Source organism: Python bivittatus, unplaced genomic scaffold (genome assembly GCF_059951505.1).
Source record: "Python bivittatus isolate LINGU-HERP-01145 unplaced genomic scaffold, Pbiv_v1 ctg000020_np1212, whole genome shotgun sequence".
NCBI classification, from domain to species: Eukaryota; Metazoa; Chordata; class Lepidosauria; order Squamata; family Pythonidae; genus Python; species Python bivittatus.
This window is the reverse complement of record NW_028277030.1, coordinates 67108341-67125518: the sequence shown is the minus strand read 5'-3', so window position 1 is coordinate 67125518 and position 17178 is coordinate 67108341. Positions and strand designations below refer to the sequence as shown.

The following is a 17178-nucleotide window of genomic DNA, read 5'->3' as shown; positions in this document are numbered from 1 at the left end:
GTGCTGCGACTTGATTAAAGTACTTGGGAAAATTCTAAATCCAGACCATGATACTGATAATCTACTGATCGGACGAGTAAAAAGCTGCCCCGCTGACACGATGGACAGGAATCCTGAACAAACTCGTGAAGCGCTAGCTATTGCTGAACTACAACTCCCAGCATCCATCACACTAGGCAAAGCTGGCTAGGGCTACTGGGGTAAAGAGTTCATGAATATAACCTCAGGTGTCCCACTTCTACCCAAAATAAGATTTTTCTTCGCACTGTAATAGTCCATTTCTATACGGATTCCTTTCCTCCGTCTCTTGGGCTGAGGATCTCTTTTTCGGAGTGGCGGTTCCCCCACGGAGCTTATTCCCTGTAACACCAGAATTCTGCTTTCTGGGAAGCGGCGGCGTGTATTAGGGAAGGTTAGTGATCTGAGCGCGTTTCGCCCGTAATTCCTCTCTTCCCTCTTGTGTTGCCAGCACTTTGTTGCTAGACGCTGGGCAGCTTAGATTTTATTTCTTCTTTTCGGCATTACTGAGGATTCCTAGTTTGAGCCTTAGTTGCCTTTTCGTACTTGATTTCTCCTGTTTGTCCGTGGTATTAATTTTGCAGGACCGCTTAGCAGTTCACTTAATGATTGTTTATGGTGGGAGGTTGAAAAGAATTTGACCTGGCGGCCCCGCAGGGAACTAAGTTTATTATCTTTCCTTTTGAATTTGCTTCCTGTAGAGAAGTCGCGTGTGTATCTGACCAGGTTGGCAGGAAGGGATACTCCGTATGGGCCCAGGGGAATAGTTGAAGATTAACTATGGTCCCCAAATTAGGCTTTGGTACCGGTGAAGGAAAAAAGAGGATTTAGTACTTTTCTGTATTGGGGCGTGTGTGCGTGTGTTTATGTCCCTACATTGTTTTGTGCTTTTTGTTGTTAAAACTTAATGATCATAGTTACAGAAATGTGATTATGAAGCTTTAGGACTGAGAACTGCTGGAAGATGATAGAGTGCATGGAGCCCTGAAATAGTGTGCATTATAACATAAAGTCTTTGGTAGAGGTCTTTTGCTTTGGGAGTTAAGTTCTAATTACTTATTTTAGAAAGTAACATTGAATTCTAAGATTTACTTATAAGTAATCATGAGTATATTTGTACTAGGTAAATGTGTGGGCAGATCATCTGGAGATCTTTGCTCTGCAGACTGTTTGCAGAACAAATTGCATGAAACAGTGTGTGAAGACCTGAAGTTCTGATGAATGTTTTGTGTGATGACCTAAAGACTGAATGAAACTTTGCTTGGAATCCATTTGAGAATGTGTTATCAGGTTGTGATATATTGTAATAGGATGTTTTATCAAGTTGTCATATGCTGTAATAAGGTTGGACATTTCTTGAAAATTTGGCTACATTTTCTCTTTGTCTAGATCCATACTTGGAAGCTTCAATGACACAGTGGAACTTACTTAAAAATAAAAGCAGATAGGATAACTTCATAATTTGAAGTCTGTCTTGTCATTTGCTCAGGAATTCTTTATTCTTTTCTTTCTCTTTCTATTTAAAGATAATTAGAGTTGATGGTACAAAAATTGGTTTCTTCAAGCATATCCTGAGGCTGTTAATGCAAATCTTTTCCCTTGCAGTTCAGTGTGGGAGGATTTGACAGTTAAATGTCTGCGTGTGGTGTGCACAGAATTCTAATCACCGTTGGCAAGAAATTCTAATTTTGAATTTTATTATCCAACTGACTGTTGGTCTAATCCATATACAGCACTGATTATTTCTGAATTGACTGTGCTTTGAGAGTCTGTTCATAAATGTATGTTTATAAATATCAAGGGGGAAGGGAGGTGGTGGTGGAAATAACATCTATCTAGGCAATGATTTTGTTCTAAAACAGGATATACACAAAAATGATATTTATATTTGCTTCCTAGTAAGGTAAGATTGTTCATCATTCACTGAGCTGTTTGAATATAGAGATCTAACATTTATAAAAATGTGAGTTTCTGAACTGATGTGTTGCTGAAGTTTACAAAGGAAGAAAGAAGGGGATAGGTAATAGGAGCTAACTTCTATCAACATTTTGTTTGCTGTTTAGTTATTAAAACATAAATTGCATTTTACCTTGTATGAAGTAGATATTTATAAATATGAAAATTTTAATGGGAAGGAAGAAGTTGACAACTTTGAAATAATGGGCATATTACATATTGATTTTCTTGGCAATTCTATAAGTAGATTTTAGAGGGAGATTATTGACTTGGCTGCTGTTTCTGTTAAACAAGCACTAGATTGCTTCTAGTTAAGCATGTACATACTTATATGTTGTTTACAGTTTCATCATATAAACAACATCTAAGTATTTACATGCTTAACTAGAAGCAATCCTAGTTGACCTCTGGAACTGCCTCCTAAAAACACATGTTTAGGATTATATTCTAATGTTCCCAAAACTAGGTCATGTGAATAAACTACTTCAGGGGCAAAAGAAAGTACATCATCCAGAAATTCTCAAACTATTTGTCAGAATCCTTGCAAGATTTTATAATAGATTATTAGATGGCTAGTTTTAAAAAGAGAAAAAATGGTTTTTTACATGCTGCGGTTCTGCCATTGTAAAGGGGGTGGGGAAGTAGGGATGAGAAACCGTTAAAAAGCAGATGGCTCCTTATCACAAGCTCTGGCATGCTCAAGGTCATACCAGCAAGAGAATCAGAGGACCAAGAACTAAGGGCAATGGGGGGGGGGGGAGTAAGAAAAACAGCTTTTGTAACGCTTTTGATCAGTCTTAGCAATGCTTTGGATCGGTACACTTATTCTCAATAAATGAACTTTCTTTTGAATCAATATTGGTTGCAAGGAAAGTTGCTGGATTTGGGATCAACAGGTGGCAGCTCGTTAAATTATTGAGTTGCAGCCCCAAATGAATTTGAAGGAAATTGCAGATTTTTTGAGGCTTGCAGTCAAAAAGCAGGATTCCTGTCAGAACTTGTTCCTGCTGTAGCTTTCAGCTGCTTCTCCAAACAAAATCTGGAATGTGCACTGAGAGGGTTCCAGTTTTGAATGTACAATCAGCATATGTACCCAAAGCTGGATTGCTGTTAGAACTCACTCCTGCTTTGTCTGCAGAAGCTGATAGTAAAGTCAGGATTTTCTATAATTGCTGCTATAGAGAGCAGATATCAGTACAAGATAAATATAGAATGAGAAATTAGAGGGGCTGTAAAAGCCATATTTCAGGAATTATGCAAAACTAATCAAGGCTTCCTTCCCATTAGCAATAATGGTTTTAAATCTGATTGTATTGATCATTTATTTCCAATGAAAAGGTTGTATTTTTTAAGTAGAAATGGCTCAGTTTTTGTTTTAATGTATATATTGATTAAACATTAAATATAAAATTAAGTGGTTTATTTATTTCTTGCCCATCCCTAGCCCCAATAAAATCATTCAGATTCATTTATCATTTTAAGGAGTTATGGCATAGCAAAGTTTAAGAACCCCTGCTACAGTCTTTCTCAACTTGGAGTGCTCCAGATGTTAAGGGGTGCAACTTCCATTACCCATAGTGATTGTAGTCCTATATAACTAGAGTGCATCATCTTGGAAAAGGCTGGTCTGATTATAAGTAATGATTGATTGATTGATTGTATGACTTCAAGTCGTTGTCAACTCTTAGTGACCACATAGATTTTCTCCATCGTAAGCAATATGATAAGCAATGAATTTAATATAAATTGGAAAGCAGTTGATTAGCCAACCAAAACATTGAACTTTTCAAAGTAATGTTGTTTGAACAACAACAAAAATCAAATGAAGTTAGAGAAGTGAACTTACATGATAAGTTTTAAAGGAAAGTAAAAGCTGATAACAACAACAACAGCATAAAGCCTGGATATTATCAGTGACCAAGAAATCAGAAACCTGCCTAGTCCCAACATGTTTATTCTTAGCCTATGTAGAGGAGGGTCTTTGTTTGTCCCCTAATGAGCTCTCCCTCTTTGTTTGTACCTAATTCTGCTACTTCTTTGCTCATCTGTGTCTAGGATATTTTGAGACCTTGTTGTTAAGCTGAAGAAGATGTTGATTATCTTGGGCAGAATAAGTTGCTTGGTCTTGAGATATGCTTGAGATGCAGAACTGGATTGACACTGCCTATGTATTCCTTTCCAGACATGACTGTTTTATTATGGAAGAGTTTCCATGGAGTTACTAAGAGCAGGTTGTTCCAGCAAAGAATGCTGTGTCTGTATAACAATACTCATGGTTTTGAAGAAGATGAAATAAAGAAAAAGCTTCAGCAGTTTACGGGTGGCTCTGTTGACCTTTCTAAAGAAGATGATGGGATTGGAATACTTACACTGAACAATCCAAGGTTTATGAATGCATTTACAGGTAATAACAAAATGTTTGATTTCTCTGATAGCAGGCAAACTTAAAAGTGAAAAATGATACGTATCAGTTGTGGAAAAAAAAAAGATTTAATCACCAAGTTGTGCAGTGGCCTTCTCACTTGAACAAGGACAGAGTAAAGCGTGCGTGTGCGCGTTCTCTCTCTCTCTCCCTCCCTCCCTCCCTCTCTCTCTCTCTCTCTCTCTCTCTCTCTCAGTTATTTTCTTGAGCTTGCAGGAGCATCTGTCTTTCATGGTCAGATTCCCAACAGTGTCACTTGCTGTTGGCAGTACGTTGTCTGATGTGTGGATGTAGCTAACAGTTGTGTTGCTCTGGTGGAGAAGTTCTCCTGCCTCCTCTGTCCCTTTGATCTAAATCTTCCCTTGCAATTTTCCTTCTCATGAATAATAATTGTATTTGTAAAGGGATAAATGGTAATAGCACATGCAATTGTAGTTATAAAGCTGTACTCTAAAGATGTCACTTGACTGTTTTTTCTCTTAATGGCAGGAACAATGATGATAGAACTACAGGAAAGAATTATTGAACTGGAAAATTGGAAGGATGGGAAAGGACTTATCATCCATGGTGCAGGAAATACTTTTTGCTCAGGATCTGATCTGAATGCAGTAAGAGCACTTTCCAGTTCTCAGGCAAGTGATGGCAGAAATCAATTTGCCATGTACACCTTAACATTCTGAAGCATTTTTCCTTTAAAGAAAGTTGGCCCTGAAACTTAGTGCTGCAAAAAATAATAATAACAGTAATAGAACATAATTTTTTTTCTAATTTTGTGTTTGGTGCTAAGTGTCCAGTTGGCATTCCAGAAACAACTGACAAATTGCAAGTTTAGTTGTGATATTTTTGAGTTATTGCCTGTTTTCTTCAGTGTATTCCATTTAGACAGACAGACAGACAGACAGACAGACAGATAGATAGATAGATAGATAGATAGATAGATAGATAGATAGATAGATAGATTTGGTTTAATTTCTTATACCATTCAGAAGAATAAAACTCTTTGTGGATCAAATTATAAGCATGATTGCTTTCCCAAGCTGTCAAAGATTATTGTTTTCCTTAAATTGCAGATCAGCTATGGAAAAGAAAGCAAAGTGGAGGAAGGGAGATCTCTCCTTTTGAAGAGAGAGAATTTTTTCCCCAATGAGAATCTTGGAATACCTTTCCTACCTTCATGGGAAACTCCATAGACCTTTTCTATCTAATCTTGGTGTTCTGAAGTTAGGGAAAAGACAAAACAGACAATTTTGGGGGCTATTCCTGAAAATGCATGGAATGGCTTTTGAACAAGTGCACTACCAATCCTCTTGCAGACTCCCCAAAAGCGGGCAGAGAGGATTTATGTCCATCTTGGACTAGAATAAATTATTTCTCTCCCATTGCTCATAGTAACAGGGTTAAAAAAAAAGACAGAAACCCCAGTCAGGAAGTGACAAAAAATATAAACTCTGGCTAAACTTTGAATATTTTGGAAGCCCATAGGGCAACTCTTTAGGTTACCCTGTGAGAGGAGGAAATCACACCCTCTCCCCCGTCATACTGTCTTCCTCTTTGCTTTTTCCCGCCATACAGTTTTCCTCCCTCAATCAAAGCAAAAGATTAAAATTTACAATTAGAATGGGCTCACACAAAAAATTAAAATGTGGCAGGAAGAGTTAATATTCCTTGAACTTAGCCAAAAGATCTCCTTAGTTGAATAACAGAAGATCTCTTCCCCGAAGAGATTAGCATTCCAATCAGCCGGTGCTAGATAGGCAGAAACCGCAGCTCAATGGGAGGCCTGCTTACAATAAAACCGCAGTCAGCAGGGTGCCTGGCTGCAGAGTGCTTCCTTTCGGAACTCCGGCTAAGTGCAATTTCTAAGAATAAAGAACACTTTTGCCTGCTTCCGAAAGAACAAAAGCGAGCCTTCTCTATATAAAGGGCTTGCAGAGAAACCAAAGGGCGGCTGCATCTGACAGCTGACTTTTCATGTTGTGCTCTCAGAAATAAAACTTTTATCTCTGTTTCAAGCAACTGCCTGCACATTTTTATTCCTGGCTCGGAAATGAACTTGGTAAGATTTCTTTCCAACACTTGTTAGAGTGTAATCCTATGACTTCTTACTTGAAAGTGAGCTCCACTGAACTGAATGGAACCTGATTTCTGAGAAGTTTTGTAAAGGTCTGATGTTAATTCTAAGGTTAGAATTAGTATGCTTGAAAATAAGTTCTACCCTGGGGATTTTTTTTTCTTTTTGCAAACTCCATAAATCTGGGAGAAATTCTCTTTGAACTCAGCAGGTATTTTATCAATTTTGTTCTCCTCAAGTACCTTTTTCTTTCTGCAACTATATTCAGCCACAGTCTTTTGTTTACATAATTGCAGGAGCAATAAAGGACTTGGATGCAGACAGCTGAAATATATTGTTGGTGTTGAATGATCCACCCACTGCTGTAATGTGACAATTAACAATAGATGGCAAGCTATGTTGAAAAGTGCTGTTTTTCCTGAAGCCAGTAATGTTGGACTGAGGAAGAAAGATTGTTTTCTTAATTTGTTCAGGGAGGCTTTGAGCCTTCATAGTTGGCCTCAGTATATTCTGATCCCTGCTGTTGTAGCTTCAGTTTGCAAAATATGAGAGTTAATATAAATATATTCCCTTAATTCATTAATTTGTGCAATTACCATCACCCAGGTTTGACTGAAACATACATATTTCATATATACACATACACATGAAATATATATATTTCATATATATACATACATACGTGTATATGCTTTACTGGTGAAATCCATGCACAACATGTTCTTTGTAGTACAGAATGGTATAGGACAATTAAGATATTAGGATAAATTTCAGCAGCAGCTTGTGGTGGTGGTTCTGGAAGGAATGGAGGTGTGTGCATGTGTGTGTGAGAGAGAGAGAGAGAGAGGGGCTGTATTTTTAAAGGTCATGAGTCAAGCTTCCAAAGGATTTGGGTAATGTTGTAGTAAAAATTACAAGCATGATCCAGCATACATAAGTGTGCCTCCTTTACATTGATTACAGTGGGAAAGTTAAGGAAGGGATTCCATCTTCCTTTTGGCTGAGTGGTTCCCTGTATTTTGTACTTCTTTTTCTTTGCTTCCTGTTGTCTGAAGCTGAGGATTGTGTTTCTAAATATGGGCAGGAATGCTCCAGTGGCCTTCAAGATCCTTGAAATTGAGTCTTCAGGCTGCATTTTGCTTTTAGCTTCTCTGTTCCGCAAAGAGTAGCTTTAATTGATTTTATTTTTACATTACTTCTCCTATGTATTGAGAATAATAAAAAATTTTCAAGTCCCAAAGAAACATGAAAATACCATCAAGATATTTTCTACTCTCATAGGTATACCTGAAGGAATCATCTATACCAAAAATGCCCAAAATTGAATTGCTTGTTGTAAATTGGGATGTTATAAATATGGCACCCACTGGAGTTTCAGGCTGTTTTGAAGCTCAGGCCACTATTGAATCTTAAGGGACAAGAAAGGGAAAACTCTGGCAATGCAGTTTCAGCTGGATAAAAGAGAAGCGTGAAAAGTTCAGTGATCTCATGAATGGGCTGCTAAACTTGGCCTGCCAAAAAACTGTTTCACATTCTGAAAGGGTTTCTGCTAACTGTGTGCTAAGATACAATAATCAATGTCCATTTTATGGTTATGCAAAGGAGAACTCAGTAAATCTTTCAGGCCATCTTATTAGAATGACTTGGGCCATTTGGGATCAGGGACTAGTTCAGATGTAAAATGTGGGAGTAGGAGATCTAACCTTGTGTTTATGTGTGTCCCCTCACCTTTTTCATTTCACTTTTGATTTTGATGTTAGAAATACAGGTAGTCCTCACTTACTGACTTCCTCATTCAGTGACTGCTCTAAGTTACAACAGTGCTGAAAAAAATAACTTTACGACCAATGCCCACATTTATGACCTTCTCATCATCCCTCAGTTATGTGATCGCTATTACAGTCAATATGCATTTGTCCTATGCCTGACCTATTGTTTTTCTTTTCCCCCTCCCCTTGCAGAGTGGAGAGATTGGAGAGGAAGAGATTACAAGAGAGTAAGCAAGTACACAGTGAGGAATACACATCGAAAGCAATGCACTGGCATTGATAGCCCTGAGTGCGCTATGCAAGCAGCCTGTTATTTTCCCATTTTGTGCCTGCTTACCCTTTTGTAATCCCTTCCTCTCCAATGAATGTACAACTACAAACATTAATGCCCTTCTTGCTAATTACCCAGCACCAGGGCAAGCATTCCATAGAGTAGGGGAGTGGGGAAAAGGAAAGCACAGTTGTAGTCACATGATTTTCCACTTAGCAACCACTTTGCTTAATGACAGAACTGCTGGTTTCAATTGTGGTTGCTAAATGAGGACTACCGGTAGACTGCTTGGCCATTATGCTCAGAATGGTTTGCCCATTTCAGATGTAAAGGCAGAATATAAGTTATTCAGTTTGAATGTAATGTCAGATCATAGTTTACAACTAAATTAGAAGCACAGGAGTACTAAATCATATTGCATAGGACTCATTGGCATAGCGCTTACCCATATCTTGCAGTGACATCTGACCCACTGCTCTATTTGACCACTTTGATAGTCAGTAAAGCAATGATGTTGCAGGAAATCGCTGACAAGAGTACTCTATTCAGAAGTTAATATTCTGCTAATTGGAGGGAGCTCACAGGATCATTACTCTTTCTGCAGCTTAAAATCTCTTATTGTAAAGGAGATATATACCAGCCTTTCTCAACTTGGTGCCTTCCTATTCAGTTGGGCTACAGACCCCATTTTGATTGTAATCTGCACATAACTATAGGGCACCAGGGTAGGGAGGGCTGCTGGATAAGGTATGTAGAGACTAGTCTTGATTTAGGATAAAGATTTCCATTCTAAGCTGCTTAGAATTCAGGCTTCAAGCTTACTGTCAAATATAACAGTGAAGAGCAGAAACACCTTACATACAGAATTTGCTTTCTACGTGTGCTGTGTTGGCCTGCCAGAGGTTATGAACCCAAGCTGTAAGTTACTGAGCTACTATAATATAGCACATATGGCAGCTAGGGTCTAATTAAAACGATATGCTAGGTATGCATAACACTTATGGATGAATCCTTGTTTGCTTCCTGTGGCATGTTTCTAGATAAGGAGCATGAGGGGCATTGTTCATAGATGTAGGAATTAAAATAAATATAAATTGCAATGTAAAACAGATAGTTCTCTTCTGTTGGCAGGAAATTAAGTGCTTTAGTTTGAAATTTTACTCCCCTGCTACCTGTGTGGCTGCATAGCCATTTTTTAAATGAACCTTCTCTACAAGATCCAGTTGTATATAGGATCATGTGTTATTAGTTGGACACAGTACAACCATCCATTCTATCTTTTGGTGATAGGCATCTTGGTAAGAAAGATAAAACTGGAGGTTAATTCCAGCAACACTAGGAAAAACTGTGTCCTATAAATCTTGCATACGGGCTTCCTAAACAGTATCTGCTAAGCCTGTGGAAAACAGGATACTGCACTAGGTAGTTCTTCCTTTATTAAATCTGGGGGTTTGTATGAATCAATAGTCTATAGTTGTGTCTGGGCCTTTCCAATTTAAATCACTCTTGGCAATTACTTAATATGATGATGGTAACGGTTTACATTCCACAGTCTGTTTCAGCTGAATTTCTCTGTGTTAAAGCAGAATTGTCCTTTTTTTTTTTTGTAATAATTTTTATTAAAGATTACAATTAGAAAACATAAAAACTAATACAAACTACAAAAATATAAGAATAATAAGAAAGAATAAAAAGTGTATAATAGAAAAAAAGAAAAAAGAAAGTATATAAAGAAGTAACTTTTCCCTTCATCACAAGTATAAGGAATTTTAGTAACTTATCATCTGTCAGGCCTAGCCCAAGGAACTCCTGGAGACCGTGCAGGTTCAATCAACAAGGTTTATTAGCTAGCGCTTATTTACAGAATCATCTCAGACTGACCAGTAGTTCCCAGGGACAAGTCTCTACTATCTTCTGGAATGTTTAGGGATGTGCCAGCTTTCTCCGCTTATCTCCAGAGCGTTGCTCTGGAGACGAGAGCACCGTTTTCACCCCCCTTCCTCCATTCCAGTCCATCACATCACCATCTTTTAAAATGCAACAAACACTCTCTTTATCCAATATCTCATCTCTTAACTTTAAACAGAATCCAAAAGCCTCGTCATTCATTCCTTATCAGCAAAAGTCCATTAAGGGTTACCAGAAATATCTATTTTAATCTTGATCAAATAAGCTAATTCTATATTCCTTCCCTGTACTAATGTCTTAGAACTTGATTCCTTTCCTTTCCTTTCCTTTCCTTTCCTTTCCTTTCCTTTCCTTTCCTTTCCTTTCCTTTCCTTTCCTTTCCTTTCCTCTCCTCTCCTCTCCTCTCCTCTCCTCTCCTCTCCTCTCCTCTCCTCTCCTCTCCTCTCCTCTCCTCCTCCTCCCCTCCCCTCCCCTCCCCTCCCCTCCCCTCCCCTCCCCTCCCCCTCCCCTCCCCTCCTCTCCTTCTCCTTCTCCTTCTCCTTCTCCTTCTCCTTCTCCTTCTCCTTCTCCTTCTCCTTCTCCTTCTCCTTCTCCTTCTCCTTCTCCTTCTCCTTCTCCTTCTCCTTCTTTTGTCCCTTTTCAGAGAATCCTTCAAGCCTTTAACAGATCTCTTTTGTACACCCAGTAAGAAAAGGTTATCCAAATCACTCTTTGGTTTGATACTTGTATGTCACCTTTAAGTATTAAGACATTAGCAGGTTTAATTTGTATGTCCAGTATATTAGCTTTTTCCATATTGTTCTTGTAATTTGTCATATTTAAATCCACATTCAAATCAATTTCAGTCTTATCCAGTATAACTTCTTGTTCTTCTGTGACATCATTAACACACCATCTAGCTATGTATCAGACATTCTCAAAATTAATTTCTGAGTCCGTTGTTCAAAAATAGCCTTTATAATAACCACTGTTAAAGTATTTTGCTCCATTCTTTGTTAACAAGTAAAATTGAAATATTCTTCTTATTTAATTATAATTTCTTTTTTTCTTCTAGTTCCCTCTAGTGTTCAACCTGCAAAGTCCCATCTTATCATGTTTTTTTTTTCCAAAGAACCCAAACAGCCAGAGTTTCCTACAGGAAGAATTTTTATAATTCATTTCAAATTTTTATTCCAAATTTGTCTGGACCCTTAGTCTGTTTTTCACTTTCCAAAATCAACATTCTAAACACCATTTTGCTGTTTATTCCAAAAAATAAATATTTTTCCATGTCCCTAAATTGTATTTAAAACTTCTTTTTCTAAAGAGAAGGAGACTCACCCAGTGAATGCAATAAAATATTTGTGAGCCATCTAGAGTCACTTATATAGTGAGATGGGTGGTAGCATATAAATTTGATTTATAAATAAATAAAAACTTGCTGCTCCGAAGGGTGTTAATATTTCCAAAGCAATAAAAAATAGTTCCAACAATGATTAAGAAATGAGGCTCAGACAAGCTTTTTGTCCATAAAAGGCTGCATTATGACTGTGAGCTTAGATGGCATCCCTCAACTCCCAGCTGCTCGACTAATAAGCTGCCTGCAAAACCTTGGTTCCTGCGGTCTATTCACGAGGAGCAGCTGCCAGAGTGTGCATAGGCTATCTCACAATCTCTCCTTTCTCCAGAGAGGTTTTGCCAGCCAGGATCCAGCATCCAGCTGCCAATCTCCACATAAAAGCTGTCTTGCTTCTGCAGGGATGTCTAGCTTGCCATGGCGCTCACTGGAAGTCCCTTGAAGTTGAATTGTCCTGAGATCATTAATGCAATTTTGTAATCAATAGTCTTATTTTTACTTTTTTCCTTCTGTCAGTAAACACACAGATACCAATATTCTCTGATAGCCTCTATTTGTGCAGTGTTTCTTTAAAAAGAGAGAGAGAGAGAGAGAGAATGGTATTATATGTGAAAATGTTCTGAAATTCTTTGAAAGCTGTATTTTTTATTTTTAGACTATATAATGTATGGGTTAGTATCTTCGGTTTCACTGCAAATTATCAAACATTAGTTTACAAAAGTCAGTAAATCCTGATAATAATAGAATGTCAAAATAAAAACTAAATCAGAGAGAAAGCCAAATACACAGACACACACACACACACACACACACACACACACACACACACAGAAATAAAATTCAAAGAAAAGCGGCAGAGGTTTAGCAAACCATGATATTGTGCCAACTAGCCAATAACATGTCCCTGTCTCAAATGTCAAGTGGTATACTGAGAAAATAGGAGAAGGATGTAATTTTATGACTCCATGATTACCTTTTGGAAAGAACCCTTGATCTTTTCTAGAGCTGTCCAAAGTAAATGGCAGAAAACTTGCAATTTCATTATGTAAATGAAGTTAGAGATGGCTTCCCCAGACCAGTCTTTACCTGTTGAATTAAAGATAAGTCTTGTTGACCTCAGTGGTATTACAAGAGTCTCATTTTATTTTTCATTTTTTATTGTTAAAAAATGCAACAACCATGCCAGTGAACACTGTTGACGGGCATCTCAAGAGAAACTCTATTTTCCTTCCCTGACGGTGAAAGAGAGATCTGACTTGGAGATTGAATCTTGAATGCTTCTTTTCAATCCACATGGAAACTTCTGAATCACTTGCCTCTTCAGTAGAGGACTCAGAGCTGTAATATGGGCAGATTGGGAGAAGCTTTGATGTTGCATGAGCCCTTCCACTCTCTGTACATACTTCTAAAATTGTGGAAAAATGTAGAAACCCTGGTAACCGATGAACCTAATTTCCCTCAAATTGGTTGCAATAGGAATAGGAGAAGAAAATAGTCCTCTCCCTCTGTGCCACTCTCTCAACAAGAGCCCAGTCTCCTTGAAAAGTTATTGTGTAAAGGATGCATAAACTGAGCAGATTGTTTGAGAAATGTATTCTTTGCATGTTCACTGGAAATCAAGATACTTGGAACACTGAATATACCAAGCAGCTTGTTCCATTTTTATTCTTAGAATATTTCTTGATAATTTGTTTCTCTGTTTTCTAGGATGGGATGAACATGTGTATGTTCATGCAAAACATCTTAACCAGACTCATGAGGTAGTATGTGCAAGTGTTTGTTTTGTGTATTTTTTTCTCGAAATTTACTAAGCTATACATGAAATTTCAGCACAGTTTTAGAGGTTGTACCTAATAATGTTATAGTTCACTTTTGTAGATCCAGAAATGTTTGGAAAGAGAATAATTGATTCTTATAAAAAATCTGATTTTTAAAATTTGTTGACTTAGGGTCCTTTTTTTTTTTAATTGCTACTTGGGAAAATGCCCTTTGCAGAAATAAAATTCCAGAAACCAGAAAGTGTTGAAGTCTTGTAAAATAGATGTACCAACTTCTTACAAATTCATCTTCCCTGTCATAGAAGCCAGTCATCTTGAAAATTTGGCAAGCCTCATTTTTGCAACCTACGTAGGTCCGTGAATGGAACACATGCAGAAACATGAGTTTAATCCACCATCTGTTCTCTCCACGCTCCCACATAAGTAAATTCTACTCTTCAGCTTGTTTTAGTATCTGCTGCATGATCCATGCTCCAGATTTCTCTTGCATTATTTATTATATTTCTGACCTTCAGTTTTATGAAGACATTTGATTAAACATCTGACCTCAGGACTTGGAGATACGGAAAACATTGAGGGTCTTTGACATTTAATCCCATTCCCATCATTTAGGACATTTCTTTAACAAGCTGTAGGTTTACCATTTCCATGGACTTTGTAAAAAGCATTGAGTAATGCCTGTTCAAGGTCACAAGAATTATGAGACAGTACACAATGGGCCATGAGGAGAATTGGGGGAAAATGCTTGGTAAATTAATGTTATGCAATGCTGCAGGGCTAGACCAAGACATTTTATTGCCTGATACAGAGGGCAAGATGACCCTCAATCTCCCATGCACAAAAGCTGTCTGAACTGGCAGTCGAAAGTTACTTTAACACTGTCTAGAACTGACCCAGCTCCTTTCTGAGAAGTGCGATTCTCAGTTTTTTAAATAGGGTACATTTAAAGAAACAAACCTAAAATTGAATTTTGTACCAGTTGCTGTAAGTCATATTTTTGTCCACTTTGAGCTCCAGTGATTTAAAAACAACAGGAAAAAATGTATTAATTTCTGGATGTGTTCACAGATAATTTGGAGGAACATTACCCTAAACATTTGAACAATGGAAGCTCTCTCCTCATACTTATTTACTTGAGCAGTATTTATATACTGCTCCAATCATTGCAAACTCAGGGAGATGCACAACAAGAGATCCCTAGAAACCCCTAACCCACATTAAGACAAAACAATAATAAAGAATGGTTTTAAGGCCTTCAGAAACATCAGAAAAATAGGAGCCACATATACCTCCCAGGGCACCGTATTTTATTTATAGTGTTGGGATTACTACAGAGAAGAGTGACTACAGGTAGTCCTTGACTTATGACCACAACTGGGACCGAAACTTCTGTCACTAAGTGCAGTCATTAAGTGAGTCACACCCCATTTTATTACCTTTTTTGTGGTCATTAAATGATCACCACAGTTCTTAAATGAATCTGTCTTCCCTCATTGACTTTGCTTGTCGGAAGCCCCATGGGAAGGTCACAAATGGTGATCATGTGACCCTGGGATGCTGCAACTGTCGTAAATACATGCTGGTTGGCAAGCTCCTGAATTTTGATCACATGACTGTGGGGATACTGCAATGGTCATAAATGTGAGGACTGGTTGTAAGTCACTTTTTTCAGCACCACCATAACTTTGAACGGTCATTAAACGAATGGTCCTAAGTTGAGGACTACTTGCATAGTTACTACTGGCTTCACCTCGCTTTAGAACTCCTAGGCTGGGTTCCTCAACAGACTTACTTTAGATGTTTTGACTGGATGGATCAGGTGCTCCCTGATGTACTTCCAGGCTTCCTTGGATTAGTTAGTGTATACATAGGGTTGTGAGAATGTTTAGAAAATTATGAATTATTGCAGCAAATACTGGGGATGTATCTGATGAAATGAACCTTGAATGGATTTTTGAACCTGAAAAATGTAAACAGATTTTCCCATAGGGAATACTTAACTGAAATGTGAATGCAAATATCAAGAATTGTATATATTATAAGGATACTATTTCCTGGAATCATTTATCCTTTTTGAATCCATTGATGCCTTTGTCTTCCCACACTGAATAAAATTAATATGTCCAGTTGTCCTCACAGAACCATGGAGAAGATCCCCTGTCAGTACAAAAATATGTACATTTTTTCCTTTAACAAACCACTCATATTCTCAGGAATTTCTTCTTAAGTTTTATTCAAAATCTTCTCTCTCATATTTTGTTGATTTGGATTATACAGTCCCATTCAGATACTATATTCTGAAGCATATTTAGAGCAAGTGCTTCTTACTAGAAGTCAGTGAGAAGCAATGTTGAAATAATGCAAATGGATTAGGGCCAGCATTTCAGACTTTTGGGTGCTAACTTCAGATTTCTAGTGGGGGTGGGTTTCAACCTCACTGAAATGTCTTCACAAATCATATGTACTTGCTAGTCTCCTGTTTGAGTTGCTTGATAATTTGCTTGAGATGAATAGGTCAGTTTCTCTGTATGTAAGGTTGGCTGTTTTCAGATTTGTAATTTTTGAATTGTTTCTTTTTGATGTGTCCTGCTGCGTAGGTTACCTCTCATCACAGCTGCATTAATTCAGGGGAAAGCTCTAGGTGGAGGAGCAGAACTCACCACTGCATGTGATTTCAGGTAAGCTTAAAAACATCACTCATAGATCTGGGGCCCCATTCAGATGCTATTTCCTCCCCAAATTGTCCCCAGAGGAAGTGTGATAGCAAGTCTCAGTGCTATCTTATCTATTATTCCCTTGCTGTCCTAATTATCCTATTGTGCTATGATACGTTTTAGGATTTTTCTTTAGCTCTGTTTTTACATCCATCCATCCATCCATCCATCCATCCATCCATCCATCCATCCATCCATCCATCCATCCATCTTTGAATGCGTTAACATTACATTTTAACTAAACTTTGATGATTAAATTCTATATTGTAAAACACTGGCTCTTACTTCAACAAGTAGATGTGCTATTATTCCATTTAGTTATAACTCTGTGTTTGAAAAAAGTTAAGCAATGTCCCCGTCCTTTTTTATTTGAACAGTTCATTGTGTTATAGGCCTGAGAATTAGATCCTTGTCTTATTTAAAAGCAATGTACCTAGTGCAATAACCTAATATTCTCCATTATACAGCAAGCTTCGCTTCATATTTCATAAGTATACCAGCTGAAATTCCCCTTCCCTACCATTCTGCTTCCTTTGTCTAGGTCACTAAAACTGTCTGCTAATAGTATATGGAAGGACTCTCCCAATTCTTTACTTTACATGCAGCTTTCTGGATTGTTAAATGCCAATAACCCATCTCCCCAGGTGCCCCAGTCATGCCCCCCTGCATAGCCCGTGCTATGTCTCGGGTGCCCCAAATGCACTCCCTTGCAGGTGGGATAAGCTCAATACCTGCCTGAGATGTTCCAGTGAGACTCTGAAGGCTATTGGCCAAGTACACTTGACCTATCCAGTGAATCCTGATTTTCCCCAATACACTCCAAATCAGTCTGCAACCTGTACATCTTTGGAGGGTGATGAAACTTTTCCTTTTATACATTTGGGGCAGTCTTTCAACCAGATCAGAATATCAGATAATTAAGACAGTAAATACCA

General features: G+C 37.9%; 1 protein-coding gene across 7 annotated transcripts in view; it reads left to right on the top strand.

The window, feature by feature from the left end:
• Positions 1-212: 212 nt before the first annotated feature.
• The window catches only part of ECHDC1 (ethylmalonyl-CoA decarboxylase 1), a 33731-nt gene continuing 16765 nt past the window's right edge, over positions 213-17178 (top strand). For 3 of the 7 annotated variants that reach the window (XR_015796075.1, XR_015796074.1, XM_025168910.2), the window contains exons 1-4: positions 4126-4378; positions 4886-5028; positions 13459-13511; positions 16127-16207. Coding sequence is in view for 5 of the 7 variants with exons in the window: in XM_025168910.2 (XP_025024678.1) it covers positions 4141-4378; positions 4886-5028; positions 13459-13511; positions 16127-16207 (515 nt within the window). In the remaining 2 variants the exon portion in view is untranslated. The other 4 variants (XM_015888690.3, XM_088140539.1, XM_088140519.1 and 1 more) reach the window with 4 other exon arrangements.